Source organism: Hyperolius riggenbachi, chromosome 1 (genome assembly GCF_040937935.1).
Source record: "Hyperolius riggenbachi isolate aHypRig1 chromosome 1, aHypRig1.pri, whole genome shotgun sequence".
NCBI classification, from domain to species: domain Eukaryota; kingdom Metazoa; phylum Chordata; class Amphibia; order Anura; family Hyperoliidae; genus Hyperolius; species Hyperolius riggenbachi.
This window is the reverse complement of record NC_090646.1, coordinates 577004095-577020978: the sequence shown is the minus strand read 5'-3', so window position 1 is coordinate 577020978 and position 16884 is coordinate 577004095. Positions and strand designations below refer to the sequence as shown.

The window sequence follows — 16884 nt, the reverse complement described above, 5'->3', positions numbered from 1 at the left end:
CACTTTACGATTTATTTCTGGTGCATTACGATTATTTTATGGTGAAACGCTGCCCCATTACAATTATTTTATAGTGAAACGCTGCCCCATTAAGATTATTTGGCACCTATGGGGGGGGGGGCATCCAAATTTTCACAGGGGGGGCCCAGTGATTTCTAGTTACGCCCCTGCTCAGTAGCATAGAAGTGACCAGATTTGCTGTGCCCATCTTTTATAGTAATTACCTGAATCACCTGTTTATACATATATGAAAATGCCAAATGCGACTCACGATAGCATTTAAAGGGATACTTAAATGTCCTTAAAAAATTAGTTTACCAGCCCCCTTCAGACGTCCTGTGCCCACGCCGGTCCACAACGATCCTCCGTTTCCCCGCTGCCAGCTAGTTTCGGCAGGCCACTGAATCTGTGCCGGGTGTTCTGGCAGACAGCAACGCGAACAAGGATACACTTTGCCAGGGCTGCGTAGGCGCAGTGGCCCACTGACTCCAAGTCGACAAAAACGAAACTAGCTGACGGCGGGGGAACGGAGGAACACTGCGGACCGGCGTGGACACAGAACAGCTTCAGGGGGATGGTAGAAGCCCCAGGTAAGTGAAACTCTTTTTTTCAGGATGCTTAAGTATCTCTTTAAATTTGCATATGTAGGAATGCTGCCTCCTTTTCATGATATTTGTTAGACAAAACATTGTTAAAACATCATCACACTCTCAAACAAAAATGTTTTAAATTCAAATAATGTTATCATTTTTAATGAAAAAACTGTTGTCCCTCAGAGCTTTATAGATATGAATCACTTAATCAACACATTCAGCAGTTAAGCTGGTGGGGGAATTAAGGATCATTAATGGCTGGAGTGGGGTGTAGGGTAGGGATCAAAAGTATAGGATGTGGAAGGGTAAAGATAACCAATACACTTATCGACTTTCCCCATCAATATCCGGTTGATTTGATCACTGATTCAATGTGATAGAAATTGATGCCACAGTTGGCCCGATCAATCGTCCAATCAATTTTTGGTTGGAATTGATCAAATTGATCTCCCTGAATGTAAGATATACATTGTCAGTGGGTCAGAAACAGTGGCACATAGATGGCTCATAGTTTTGCACTGCATCAAATAATGGATTTCATGCTAAAATCTATTAAAATCTATGCCTAGTGTGTGACAGTTATAGATCTCTCTGAGATCAGATATTTGATCTGACAAGGATCTTCTCATGGTCAAATCTGGTGGCCAGTTATAAGGAGCAGGGATGAGATAGAGGAGGAAGGAAGATGAGAAGATATAATTGACTCTGGTTATGACAGGTCAATGCCTCCAATTATTGGGGGACTAATGTTCATGAGAAGAAGAGTTGGGCTTTTTTGTATTCATCTCAGTCTTTAAAATTGTACCAGCAAGACAAAGAGATAACATAAAGATGACTGGCGATTCTTTGCACCACAAGTAAATATTTCTGCCATCTTGCAACGCGTGTACAGGCGTGTCATTAACCAAACGTTTTGCAATGCACGGCAATTACGACTGTCACGGTGGATCAGATCTTTAAGATCCCTGAAGACTCCCCCGCAAAGTGCCATGATCGTTTGACCTCCCATTCGTGCCCGTCGTGTGCTGCCCCATTGCGTCCCTTGACAATACGTGGTCCGGCTTGTAGGAAGATGGGTCTGGGAATGCTGGAGGCATCGATGTGAGGTTCCCCGATCCATGTTCAGGTGCGTATTCAGCCTAAAGTCTCTGTTTTTTCCTAAACTGATCTTTTATAATAGTACTTTACAAAAAAAATATAATTATACATAGAGATATTTTATTAAAATGTTCCTAATAAAAATAGCCAGGAATCACAGTGTGAATTCTCGTTGTGCCATTGCGGGTGCTTCACACAAACACACACACATGAAGCACCCCCCAAACCCCCCGCCCCCGGGCAGCACTTTATTCTTGTAAATATGCAACTGTTATCTATTTCCTGAACACACTGATAGTTTTAACAGAGGCGCCAAAACAGGATAAGCACAAGCACTGTGGAGTAATGGAATACATTTATTGTTGACTATTATCAACAGAATCTGTGTCTACTTTGAGGAGGTAAGTCCACCACTACCTCCTTTTTTAAATGGCTTTTAACAAATTTTATTCTGTATTGGAGCCTCTGTTCAAACTATCAGTATATTGCTAAGTCCACCCTAGGTGCCCTAGGTGAAGGGGTGTAGGCTCGGTCCACACTTGTCCAGTTGCAGTTTTTCTAAAAACTGATGCAAAACTGATCAGTTTTTCACAATGTTGTCCTTTTGTAGCATATGTTTCCAGTCCGTTTAAAGAGACACTGAAGCGAAAAAAAAAATTATGATATTATGATTTGTATGTGTAGTACAGCTAAGAAATAAAACATTAAGATCAGATACATCAGTCTAATTGTTTCCAGTAAAGGAAGAGTTAAGAAACTCCAGTTGTTATCTCTATGCAAAAAAGCCATTAAGCTCTACGACTTTCAAAGTTGTGGAGAGGGCTGTTTTCTGACTTTTATTATCTCAACTGTTAGTGAACAAATTTCTTTTTTTTTTGCCAGAGGAGAGGTTATTAGTTCACAGACTGCTCTGAAAGAATAATTTTGAATGCTGAGTGTTGTGTAATCTGCACATATTCTAGAATGATGCAATGTTAGAAAAAACACTATATACCTGAAAATAAAAATATGAGAATATTTTCTTTGCAGCTAATCTTCTAGTAATTATTCATAGTACACAACCAATTCATTATATCATATTTTTTTTTTCGCTTCAGTGTCTCTTTAAATGTATGCCCTTTCTTCATGTGTGTTACTATTGGATAAGAGATGATGTTGAAGGGTGGAGCAGGCAGTAGGCAATCCATTTTTTTGCCTCTGTTTTGTGTGCAAAAGTTATCTGTGTAGAGGGAAATGCGTTTTTGCATTGCCTTTCACTACCCCTCCGTGTATCCGGGGTCTGTGAAAAACCTGCAAATCCAGACTCTCCGTTCAGTTTTTCAAAACGGATCCCGCGGATCCGTTTTTTAAAATGCGTGAAGACGGGCGCTATTTTAAACATTGGTATCCGTGGCTCCAGTTTTGATCCAAAGCCAAAAAGCAGAGCCACGGATATGGTTTTTAAACAAGTGTGAACTGACCCTTACCCCTTTCTTTCCGATCTGCAGAGAGCAACTTCTTAATATGAGTAGGGTCAGGTCTAATCTCCCCACCTGCCTACAAAGTGGTTGCCTAATTAGTAACCCTTGATTGTGAGTATATTTCATTTGTGTTCACATAACCCCCCAGATTACATTTCAACATACTATACTAATAGACTATGGGCTTGATTCACAAAGCAGTGCTAACCTACTTAGCATGTCTAAAGTCTTTAGACGTGCTAACCAGGGTGCTAAGTAGGTTAGCACTGGATTTCTCAATCAGATCGCGCGCTAACTTTACGTGCGCAAAGTTTTACGCGTGCAAAATCCTATGCGCGCACTAAGTCCCATAGGCTTTAATGGACACTTCGTGCGGAGCGCCCTGCGCTCTGTGCAGTGCGCGCGTAAGGTTTTACGCGCATAAAGTTTTACGCGCATAAAGTTTTGCGCGCGAAATGCTCGTTTAGACGTGCTAAGGGGGTTTTCACAGGCGTGCTAACAGTTAGCACTGCTTTGTGAATCAAGCCCTATATTGGCTCTCGGTGTCCCCTTTTGTATTTCCTGATCATGGGGCATTACCACCCAGCGTGGTTTTCGTGCCAAAAACCATCTCCTGTATCTCATTCATCTTAATTCTCTGACATTTTCCTACAAATGATTTTAATTTACATTGCTACAAATTGTAATGAGCAGTGACCTGAAATTTTGTTTTGCATTACTTCGGGGCTGCACTATTATTATTGGACCTGCTAGTACTGCTTCTGCCAGTTTTAATAATTCATTTACTGTATTTTAAATATTTTTTTTACATTTCATGAGATGATGTTTATGCAAAATTTGGCTGTGTGATTTTAATGCCAAATAATTTTAACATAGTCGATTGTTGCATGTAATGTAATTTGCCCATTGTGGGTCTGCTGCATTCATCAGAATGTCCCTTTTGCTTTGCATTAGCGCTGACCTGGGGGCAAGGGGAAATAGTCTTATTCACTGTCAGTATTTGTCACATGGGTTTGCATATAGGCCCTCTTGTGAATTCCTCTTAGTCACATGTAGGCATTATGTGTTCGTTCAGGACAGTGATTTATTTATTTATTGAAGTTGATCTTGATGGAGAAATATGTGAAGAGAGAACCGAGAGCCCAATATAGTGTAGTACGTCTAGGCAATTGGGTAAATGCAATGAGTACAGAGTAATACTCACAAACCAGGGTTACCTCCAGGCAACCACTGTATAAGCAGGTGAGGAGATTATCCTGTCCTCACTCAGGAATGAGAAGTCGCTCTCTGTTGATATGAAGAAAAACGGGTATCCTCCTCCACCAGGGGTGGATATTAAACATATTGTAATAGAAAACAGAGGCGCCAAAAGGATAAAATCAGTAATTAAAAAGTTTAAAAATTGCTTAGGAGGCAGTGGTGGACATACCTCCAGCAAGCAGACACAACAAGCTGTGTATTCAAGATAGGGTATGTTTATTGGTACACTCCAGGGGTTAATCGCAACGTGTTTCGCAGGCCTAAACTCGCTTCATCAGGCAATAAAGGATTGGCGTACACGACTGGGGACAAAAGGCACATATTGGTGTATATCCGGACACAAGAAAAACATATACATATCTAATTGTATATACAGGGTGTAAATGAATAGTATAATCTAGTGTGAAATACAGGTACTGTGAACAAGGGGGGAGTAATGTGTAAGCATTAATAAGAGGCAGGGTGGGGATATGGGAAGTGTTAAAAAGGGTGGGGGAAAAACATCAAACATGGAGGGGATAAAGGGCTGGGGGATACTAAACGGGGGTAGAGGGTGATAATATATAGTGTATATGGTGCGCGTATTATGTAAAGTGTGAATGTATAATAATGGATGGCAACGGCCAGATGGGTTGATTATAATATGGTGTGGTGGGGGGTAAAATAGAAAACCAGTGTGAAATCTAGCAGGGGACCGAGTGAGGCATTATACAATAGAATTAATAGTGAAAGCACTTACCAGCAGTATGTCCGGGTAACACCTGGCGCCTCAGTGCCATGGTATTCCCGGACTGCTGCTTATATTATGGAAAGTCACGCCCCCTAACCAATTGGATTGTGGGGCGGGTAGCTGAAATCCCGCCAAGCGGGGATGCGACCTTTTCGTCGCATCATCAAAGTGCGCCTGCGTGCGACCTTAGAGTAGCACGTATGGCTGCGTGGGGTAGGATAGTGCGATAACGTCGCACTAAGGTAATGGAACGTCATTTCCTGGTGGCGGCGGAAATGACGTCACGGACGTTCTGCGCCTCTAGTACGCATGTGCCCGGGATGCTGACCGCCATTTTGGTAAAGGGCAAATCTCGGGAGGCAGCCCGGTGATTGTTCTACCTAGAGGGGAAAGATTAAAACAAATGGAGAAATGATGGAGAAATATCTTTTTTCAACCAAATTAACTATGAGATAAACAATTGTATCTATTCTCCTACTCCTAAAAATTACTTTTTATGGGTACCACAGTTTTATTTTATTTTTAAAAGCTTAAAAAGTAGATTTAAATATGAACTGTACTGAAAATAATTATAATTAATAGCTTATTTTTTTACAATGTTACGTTATGAATTCTTTAGTCAATGTTTCCCATTGTCAAATCTTTTCTTACCCTTTCCTCTCCCTGATTTACATACTGGTGGCGAGATCTTTGGTGCTAATAGGTGCATCTTAGCAGGAATGTTTGTTTACTCTGTGTTCTAAAGATAATAGAAAAAACACCTGGTCTCCTGGAATGCTCTGAAAGGAGAATAGTTAAACAACCTAGGTTATGATATCAGTGGGAGGGCAGGGCTACATACCGATATAAAACAATATATAGATATAGGAAGTGTTTCTGATGCTGAAAGTAGGATAATTAACATAAAGGTGGGTATCCTGAATACATTCTACTTTGTTTTATTGTGTCTGCTCAATCACACAGTCTTTCTATGTCCCTGAGCTAAAGTATGATCTATTGATCCTTTTTTATCTATCCCCTGCACTCAGAACCTGTTCTCTTCCAGGGAAGTTTTATGGCTGTAATTCCTTATCAGTGATGGTTATGCTATAGTTAAATTTAGTCCGTAAAATATATGTATACAGTAAGTAGGCATACAGTACATATAGGACGAGCATCTCTCCTACAGAAAAATGCACTGTAAATGATCTTTTTCTAATGTATGGGCCAGTTACAGTAGGTATTATTAATTTGGTTTCAAGACCTGTTTCTGAAGAGTTTTAGATTTGTACATGTCCTCACGAGGACATGAGAGGGGGACTCTCAATGTTTACATTACTTTTCTTTAAATTTTTTAAGCACTTTATGGCAAGGAATACATACAAAGATAAAGAGATTGAAGAAGTGTTTGTGGTGGGTGGAGGTGAGGCAGTTGACATTAGGCTGCATTGCAAACTGCACAGTAGGTTAGGTCATGAAGACAGAATTACTCTGTGTACCAAAGGAAGAGGGCATGTTGCTAGGCACCAAACTGATAAAGGTTCTCTGCAGGTAGCTCAAGAGAACTCCCCATGTCACAAAAACAGGTGACAGCAAATTACACGAGTGTGACAGAGTTGCAGTTTCCTCTGTGTCTTAGCACCTTGCTATATTTCACCTGTTAGCGGGGCCGGATAACGCACTGTAGGCATATGCCTACAGGTGCCTGGGGATGTAAAGGTGGTTCACTCCTCTCCATAAGTGCCTATTTCCTGCCCTACCTATGCAAAGTCCCTAACGGAGTGTAAATGAGAGGTTACTTACCAGAGTCTCGGCATTCCACTGACCAGATCTCCCTTTAGTCGGGGCACCTCTAGCTACTTGATACTAAGGGTACCTCTGGCTACCTAATACTAAGTGGCACCTGTAGCTACCTATGACCGGCAAGGGAAGTAAGAGAGAAGTGACAGCTGGTCTAGCCAGCAAACTTGCAGTGCGGCTTGGCGGGGGTTTGTAGGTTCATGGAGGGTGAAATCTAAGGTGCCAGGACATTTGTGCCTATAGGCTTCTGGGAGGTAAATCCAGGCCTGCCTGTTAGACAGGACAGGGCATACCTTTTGACAAGCTTCCTAAATGACTGATGTCTGCCTTACTAATATAAGTTGATTTTTTTATAAATAACACCTGTGAAGTACATGTATGAAAACTTGCCGCTATTAACAGGGATGGACAATAAGATGCAAATAATTCTGGGTTGATGCAGGATTATGCAATTTATTTTATTGCAAATTTACCTTGAAATTGGACCAATGGAATGAAGCTGAGGTGAGATTCGATTGGTTCATGTTCAAGCTGTGTACATTTGCATAAAAACTTAATCAACTCAGAATTATTTGTATTTCATTGACCTTCCCTAACTAGTGAAAACTCTACTTGTCTGGTTGTTACACAGGTTTCTGCAGGTGTTCCGATTAGAATTTCTGACTTTACCACTGCAAATTTGTTCTGGGTCACAGACTCCAAAAGCAGTGCAGGCAGAGTTCCTGTACCGCATCCACATTACAGGCACGAAAGCAGGTCAGCAGCAGCAGCCTCTGTTTCTTCCATAATGCAGATTTCCTGAGGAAACCTGATATAAAGAATAGATTTTATTATTATTATTTAGTATGTATATAGCACCAACATCTACAGAGTGTATTGTCTTGTCACTTGTCCCTCAGACGGGTTTACAGTCTAATCCCTACCATAGTCATATGTCTATATTGTGTAGTTTATATATCGTAGTCTAGGGCTAATGTAGGGGGAAGACAATTAACTTATCTGTATGTTTTTGGGATGTGGGAGGAAACCGGAGTGCCTGGAGGAAAAGCACTCAGACACGGGGAGAACAAACAAACTTTGTGCTGATAGTGCCGTGGCTGGTATTCGAACTGGGGACCCAGTGCTGCAAGGCGAGAGTGCTAACCACTATGCCACCATGCTGCCCCTAGATAAGTATTTATACTTATCTGGATCTTCCTTCCTCCCCCTGTAGTTCCTGTGCTTGATTGCCATCCTTCTGATTGAGCACTGTAATAACAGCGCAGGAGATTTGGACGCAGCCAGCGCCACCATAGACCGTAATAGGAATTACGGCTATAGCGCACACAGTGAGTAACTTCGGCGCCGTCAGAAGATGGAGCTGAAGTTACTTTTAAAACACTGTAATTCGGCCTCCAGCAATAGCTGGAACTACATTATTCCATACCATCCACGTGGACCTGGAGGGGAAGTAATTAACGCCGCCAGGACTTGTGCAGGAGCAGGGTAAGCCATATATCGTCTGTATCCTGCGCCCAAGTCTCCCGGGGGCGAGTTCATACGTATGCCCTTCTGATCACCTCTGTTCTCGCACAGTGGAGTCCATGATCCAGCTGTGTTGCGGGCCACTGCACATGTGTGGTCCCAGCCGCACCCCCCATCACTCTCCCATAGCCAGGACCATTCTGCGCAAGTGTAGTTACAGTATTTGTGGACTCTGCATGCGCAGAACACTCCCGGCCACAGGAGTGTGATCTGCTGGTGTGCACGGCCGGGTACACACATGGGCAGTGGGCTGTGACTGGGACAGTCTGGGAGAATGCAGGTAATCGGAAGGATGATGGTTAAGCAGACTGTCTACAGGGGGAAGACCCAGTCCTCCCTGGGGTTTAATTTTTTTTTTTCAAATGATGAAAAAAACTTTTTTTTTAATTTTTTTGTTTTTGTTTCATGTAAAGCTACCAGAGTGGTAGCTACATGAAACACCACTAGAGGGCGCATGTGGCCCTCTAGTCCGATCGCCGCCGGCAACAATAGCAAACAGGGGAACGCGTATATAACGCGTTCCCCTGTTTGACTTCTCCTGTCGCCATGGCGACGATCGGCATGACGTCATGGACGTCAGCCGATGTCCTGACGTCAGGCGCACTCGATCCAGCCCATAGCGCTGCCCGGAACTCATTGGTCCGGGCAGCGCAGGGCTCTGGCGGGGGGGGGGGCCCTCTTCTGCCGCTGCGTGCGGGCGATCGCCGCAGAGCGGCGGCGATCAGGCTGTGCGCGCAGCTAGCAAAGTGCTAGGTGCGCGCACAGCACTTTACATGATGAAAATCGCCCCACCAGGGGCTGAGATATCTCCCTGTGCGGCATAGCCCGAGCTCAGCTCGGGCTTACCGCCAGGGAGGTTAACTACTTCCCGACCGCCGTATAGACAAATGGCGGCCGGGAAGCAGACGCCGCAAGGACCGCCGTATTGACAAATGGCGGCGGTCCTTGTTTGGGCATGGGCGGAGCGATCGCGTCATCCGTGACGCGATCCTCCGCCTCCGCCTGTCGCCGCTCACTCGCCGCAACATCCCGCCGGCCATACGGAAGCGCCGGCGGGATGTTAACCCGACGATCGCCGCATACAAAGTGTATAATACACTTTGTAATGTTTACAAAGTGTATTATACAGGCTGCCTCCTGCCCTGGTGGTCCCAGTGTCCGAGGGACCACCAGGGCAGGCTGCAGCCACCCTAGACTCTGCACCAAGCACACTGATTTTCTCCCCCCCCCCCCCGCCCCAGATCGCCCACAGCACCCATCAGACCCCCCCCTGCCCACCCCCCAGACCCCTGTTTGCACCCAATCACCCCCCTAATCACCCATCAATCACTCCCTGTCACTATCTGTCAACGGTATTTTTTTTATACCCCCCCTGCCCCCTCCTGATCACCCCCCCACCCCCCAGATTCTCCCCAGACCCCCCCCCCCCCATGCACTGTATGCATCTATCCCCCCTGATCACCTGTCAATCACCTGTCAATCACCCATCAATCACCCCCTGTCACTGCCACCCATCAATCAGCCCCTAACCTGCCCCTTGCGGGCAATCTGATCACCCCCCCACACCAATAGATCGCCCGCAGATCCGACATCAGATCACCTCCCAAATCCATTGTTTACATCTATTCTCTCCTCTAAACACACACTAATTACCCATCAATCACCCATCAATCACCCCCTATCACCACCTGTCACTTTTACCTATCAGATCAGACCCTAATCTGCCCCTTGCGGGCACCCAATCACCCGCCCACACGCTCAGATTGCCCTCAGACCCCCCCTTATCAATTCACCAGTGCATTCATTACATCTGTTCTTCCCTGTAATAACCCACTGATCACCTGTCAATCACCTATCACCCATCAATCACCCCCTGTCACTGCCACCCATCAATCAGCCCCTAACCTGCCCCTTGCGGGCAATCTGATCACCCACCCACACCATTAGATCGCCCGCAAACCCGCCGTCAGATTACCTCCCAAATGTATTGTTTACATCTGTTATCTTCTCTAAACACCCACTAATTACCCATCAATCACCCATCAATCACCCCCTATCACTGTTACCTATCAGATCAGACCCTAATCTGCCCCTTGCGGGCACCCAATCACCCGCCTACACGCTCAGATTACCCTCAGACCCCCCCTTATCAATTCGCCAGGGCATTATTTACATCTATCCTTCCCTGTAATAACCCACTGATCACCTGTCAATCACCTGCCAATCACCTATCACCCATCAATCACCCCCTGTCACCCCCTGTCACTGCCACCCAACAATCAGCCCCTAACCTGCCCCTTGCGGGCAATCTGATTACCCACCCACACCAATAGATCGCCCGCAGATCCGACATCAGATCACCACCCAAGCGCAGCGTTTACTCTCCTCTAAACACCCACTAATTACCCATCAATCACCCATCAATCACCCCCTATCACCACCTGTCACTGTTACCCATCAGATCAGACCCTAATCTGCCCCTTGCGGGCACCCAATCACCCGCCTACACGCTCAGATTACCCTCAGACCCCCCCTTATCAATTCGCCAGTGCAATATTTACATCTGTTCTCCCCTGTAATAACCCACTGATTACCTGTCAATCACCTGTCAATCACCTATCAATCACCCATCAATCACCCCCTGTCACTGCCACCCATCAATCACCCCCTGTCACTGCCACCCATCAATCAGCCCCTAACCTGCCCCTTGCGGGCAATCTGATCACCCACCCACACCAATAGATCGCTCGCAGATCCGACGTCCGATCACCTCCCAAGTGCAGTGTTTACATCTGTTCTCTACCCTAAACACCCACTAATTACCCATCAATCACCCCCTGTCACTGCTACCTATCAGATTAGACCCCTATCTGCCCCTAGGGCACTCAATCACCCGCCCACACCCTCAGAATGCCCTCAGACCCCAGCCCTGATCACCTCGCCAGTGCATTGCTTGCATCTATTCCCCCCTCTAATCACACCTTGAGACACCCATCAATCACCTCCTGTCACCCCCTAGCACACCTACCCATCAGATCAGGCCCTAATTTGCCCCGTGTGGGCTCCTGATCACTCGGCCAAACCCTCAGATCCCCCTCAGACCCCCTTCCGATCACCTCCCCAGTGCATTGATTGCATCTATTTTCCCCTCTAACCACCCCCTGAGACACCCATCAATCACCTCCTGTCACCCCCCTAGCACTCCTATCCATCAGATCAGGCCCAATACAACCTGTCATCTAAAAGGCCACCCTGCTTATGACCGGTTCCACAAAATTTGCAGATGCTTATACCCCTGAACAGTCATTTTGAGACATTTGGTTTCCAGACTACTCACGGTTTTGGGCCCGTAAAATGCCAGGGCGGTATAGGAACCTCACAAGTGTCCCCATTTTAGAAAAAAAGACACCCCAAGGTATTCTGTTAGGTGTATGACGAGTTCATAGAAGATTTTATTTTTTGTCAAAAGTTAGCGGAAATTGATTTTTATTGGTTTTTTTTCCACAAAGTGTCACTTTCCGCTAACTTTTGACAAAAAAATAAAATCTTCTATGAACTCGTCATACACCTAACAGAATACCTTGGGGTGTCTTCTTTCTAAAATGGGGTCACTTGTGGGGTTCCTATACTGCCCTGGCATTTTAGGGGCCCTAAACCGCGAGGAGTAGTCTAGAAAACAAATGCCTCAAAATGACCTGTGAAAAGGACGTTGGGCCCCTTAGCGCACCTAGGCTGCAAAAAAGTGTCACACATGTGGTACCGCCGTACTCAGGAAAAGTAGTATAATGTGTTTTGGGGTGTATTTTTACACATACCCATGCTGGGTGGGAGAAATTTCTATGTAAATGGACAATTGTGTGTAAAAAAAATCAAACAATTGTCATTTACAGAGATATTTCTCCCACTTAGCATGGGTATGTGTAAAAATACACCCCAAAACGCATTATACTACTTCTCCTGAGTACGGCGGTACCACATGTGTGGCACTTTTTTACACCCTAAGTACGCTAAGGGGCCCAAAGTCCAATGAGTACCTTTAGGATTTCACAGGTCATTTTGCGACATTTGGTTTCAAGACTACTCCTCACGGTTTAGGGCCCCTAAAATGCCAGGGCAGTATAGGAACCCCACAAATGACCCCATTCTAGAAAGAAGACACCCAAAGGTATTCCGTACGGAGTATGGTGAGTTCATAGAAGATTTTATTTTTTGTCACAAGTTAGCGGAAAATGACACTTTGTGAAAAAAAACTATTAAAATCAATTTCCGCTAACTTGTGACAAAAAAATAAAAACTTCTATGAACTCACCATACTCCTAACGGAATACCTTGGGGTGTCTTCCTTCTAAAATGGGGTCATTAGTGGGGTTCCTATACTGCCCTGGCATTTTAGGGGCCCTAAACCGCGAGGAGTAGTCTTGAAACAAAAATGACCTGTGAAATCCTAAAGGTACTCATTGGACTTTGGGCCCCTTAGTGCAGTTAGGGTGCAAAAAAGTGCCACACATGTGGTATCGCCGTACTCGGGAGAAGTAGTATAATGTGTTTTGGGGTGTATTTTTACACATACCCATGCTGGGTGGGAGAAATACCTCTGTAAATGACAATCTTTTGATTTTTTTTACACACAATTGTCCATTTACAGAGGTATTTCTCCCACCCAGCATGGGTATGTGTAAAAATACACCCCAAAACACATTGTACTACTTCTCCCGAGTATGGCGATACCACATGTGTGGCACTTTTTTGCACCCTAACTGCGCTAAAGGGCCCAAAGTCCAATGAGTACCTTTAGGATTTCACAGGTCATTTTTGAGAAATTTCGTTTCAAGACTACTCCTCACGGTTTAGGGCCCCTAAAATGCCAGGGCAGTATAGGAACCCCACAAATGACCCCATTTTAGAAAGAAGACACCCCAAGGTATTCCGTTAGTAGTATGGCGAGTTCATAGAAGATTTTATTTTTTGTCACAAGTTAGCGGAAATTGATTTTAATTGTGTTTTTTCACAAAGTGTCATTTTCCACTAACTTTTGACAAAAAATAAAATCTTCTATGAACTCACCATACTCCTAATGGAATACCTTGGGGTGTCTTCTTTCTAAAATAGGGTCATTTGTGGGCTTCCTATACTGCCCTGGCATTTTAGGGGCCCTAAACCGCGAGGAGTAGTCTTGAAACGAAATTTCTCAAAATGACCTGTGAAATCCTAAAGGTACTCATTGGACTTTGGACCCTTTAGCGCAGTTAGGGTGCAAAAAAGTGCCACACATGTGGTATCGCCGTACTCAGGAGAAGTAGTATAATGTGTTTTGTGGTGTATTTTTACACATACCCATGCTGAGTGGGAGAAAGATCTCTGTAAATGGACAATTGTGTGTAAAAAAAATTTACACATAGTCATTTACAGTGATATTTCTCCCACCCAGCATGGGTATGTGTAAAAATACACCCCAAAACACATTATACTACTTCTCCTGAGTACGGCAATACCACATGTGTGGCACTTTTTTGCAGCCTAACTGCGCTAAGGGGTCCAAAGTCCAATGAGCACCTTTAGGCTTTACAGGGGTGCTTACAATTTAGCACCCCCCAAAATGTCAGGACAGTAAACACACCCCACAAATGACCCCATTTTGGAAAGTAGACCCTTCAAGGTATTCAGAGAGGGGCATGGTGAGTCCGTGGCAGATTTCATTTTTTTATGTCGCAAGTTAGAAGAAATGGAAACTTTTTTTTTTTTTTTTTTTCTCACAAAGTGTCATTTTCCGCTTACTTGTGACAAAAAATAATATCTTCTATGAACTCACTATGCCTCTCAGTGAATACTTTGGGATGTCTTCTTTCCAAAATGGGGTCATTTGGGGGGTATTTATACTATCCTGGAATTCTAGCCCTTCATGAAACATGACAGGGGGTCAGAAAAGTCAGAGATGCTTGAAAATGGGAAAATTCACTTTTTGCACCATAGTTTGTAAACGCTATAACTTTTACCCAAACCAATAAATATACACTGAATGGGTTTTTTTTTATCAAAAACATGTTTGTCCACATTTTTCGCGCTGCATGTATACAGAAATTTTACTTTATTTGAAAAATGTCAGCACAGAAAGTTAAAAAAATCATTTTTTTGCCAAAATTCATGTCTTTTTTGATGAATATAATAAAAAGTAAAAATCGCAGGAGCAATCAAATAGCACCAAAAGAAAGCTTTATTAGTGACAAGAAAAGGAGCCAAAATTCATTTACGTGGTAGGTTGTATGAGCGAGCAATAAACCGTGAAAGCTGCAGTGGTCTGAATGGAAAAAAAGTGGCCGGTCCTTAAGGGGTAGAAAGCCCTAGGTCCTCAAGTGGTTAAATCCTTATCTATTCTTTATCTCAGGTACACTTTAACTTTTTATTTATGTATTTTTCTTTCTTCTTTTTTAGATTTCTGCTGGTGAAAAGTTACTACAAACTTTCTGTACAGAACTGGTATAAATTAGAAAGCTTACAGATCCTCTCCAACAGTACGGTGCAGGCGACGTTCAGCAGCACCAAAATATTTGCTCCCGTCAGCTATTCCTACCACTGTCAGCACGTCAGCAGCCTGCAGAAATACGATGCCCTGCTAGTCCCCAGCTCTGCGGATAACCGCTCGCGGCTCTGGGATGTCACCTTCCTGGATTTTCAGGTAATAAAAGATGAGTAAGTTGGCAGATATAAAAGATTCATTTTAACAACAGCTCCAGAGTATAAAAAAAAACATATAACAGAAAGAATAAAAATAAGGAGTAGCTCAGAGTTCTATGTGCTTTTATCTTGTACAAGCCAAAAGCCTTGGGGCTCTTAGATTAATGATGTCACACATGGCAGACATCTCTGCTTACACAGTCAGCTTCCAGATCTGATCATTTCTTGATAGTTCTCTTGTATTCTTCAGGCGATGACACGTCCTCTGAGAACTGTCATTCCGAAAGGCTTATGTACTTGTTCTATGCAATGAAACACCTATGTACATCAAACAATCATGCGGGTCAGTTATAAAAGCTGGAAGAATGCTAAACAAGGAGACAACCTACAGAAAAAAAGGACAGTCTTAAAGGTGCCCATTACCAGTGCAATTTTTAATGAATGACTTTTTTTTATAAAATCGTTCAGATTAAAAGAAAAGATCATATTTAAAGGGAGTATTAAGTGAGATGTAATGTGGCCAGTTACTTACCTGGCACTATTTCCAGATCCCTGAAATCCCTGAGACCCTCCAAAGCCTGCTGACAATGGCTTGTCAACTCGGCTGCACTGCGCAGGTGCAGACGGCTTGCATCTGTGCACTAGCTTGAAGCCTAACAGGCTCGACTGCTTCTACCGACCCAGAGTTGCGGCTCTTTGCTACTGTGCAGGTGCAAGACATCTTACGCTTGTTCTGGTACATGAGCACGGTTGCAAACTTCGGGGGTCCCAACGCTGGAATGGTGAGGTGTAGGGAGATGGGGATCCAGAGGTTCCTTTAACTGAGGTAAGTATCTTATTTTCTTATCATAATAATACATTTTATTATCCAAATAACTCACAGGTTTCCTTAACCTGTACACGACTGCTGTATTGTGTATTTACACCCTCCCACACAAAGCTTCACAACCGGCGGTGTAAATACACATACCCGCTTTTTTTTTACCTCCCTGATCCCAACTGCCACGCTGCTGTCGTTCGTTTCCACTGCAATCCCGCTGTTTAGTGATCGGGGAATGGGAACAGCTTGTTGTCAAACCCGATCGCAGTGCCTGTGATGATTGATAAGCTGGCACCACGCTGAAGCCGGCATTTCATTCTCAAAACAAAGGTAAACAGATACACTAACTACTTTCGAGTACTGTTAGCAGTACTCCATGGTTCAAGTTAGCACCATCTTGTGGCCAAAAAGTGAAAATGCACCCACACATACACATTTTAGATAGAAATAAATACATTTTTATTACATTTTAACCCCTTACACCCCTACCCTTTAGCTACCAAAATAAAACAATTGAAAAAATATAGATTAAAAAAATTACACCATTTAAAAAGAAAAAATAAATAGTTACCTTATGGACTTTTTAATATGTATGTCATGAGTATATATTACTGTTAATTTTGCAAATAAAGTATTAAAAATTACTAAATGGAGAAAATGTACCTTTTATTTCCAGAAAAAATATTCTCACCATATATTGTACTAGGGACACAATTTAATCGGTGCAATAACAGGGACAAATGGACAAATAAAATGTGTGCGTTTAATCCACAGTAGAAGTTTTATTTTAAATCTGTAATGGGTGAAATCTAAGAAATAAAGAATTTTTAAATTTTTTTCCCTTATTATTCCCATAAAAATGCATATAAAATAAAATAATTCTTAGCAAAAAGTACCACCCAAAGAGACTAATTTGTGGCGGGAAAAAAATATATAAATAATTTCAGT

General features: G+C 43.5%; 1 protein-coding gene across 3 annotated transcripts in view; it reads left to right on the top strand.

The window, feature by feature from the left end:
- LOC137527425 (V-type proton ATPase subunit S1-like protein) overlaps positions 1–16884 on the top strand; it is an 89100-nt gene that overhangs the window by 71479 nt on the left and 737 nt on the right. For all 3 annotated transcript variants that reach the window (XM_068247940.1, XM_068247941.1, XM_068247939.1), the window contains one exon: positions 14874–15117. In XM_068247940.1, the coding sequence (XP_068104041.1) occupies positions 14874–15117 (244 nt within the window). The remainder of the gene's footprint in view (positions 1–14873; positions 15118–16884) is intronic.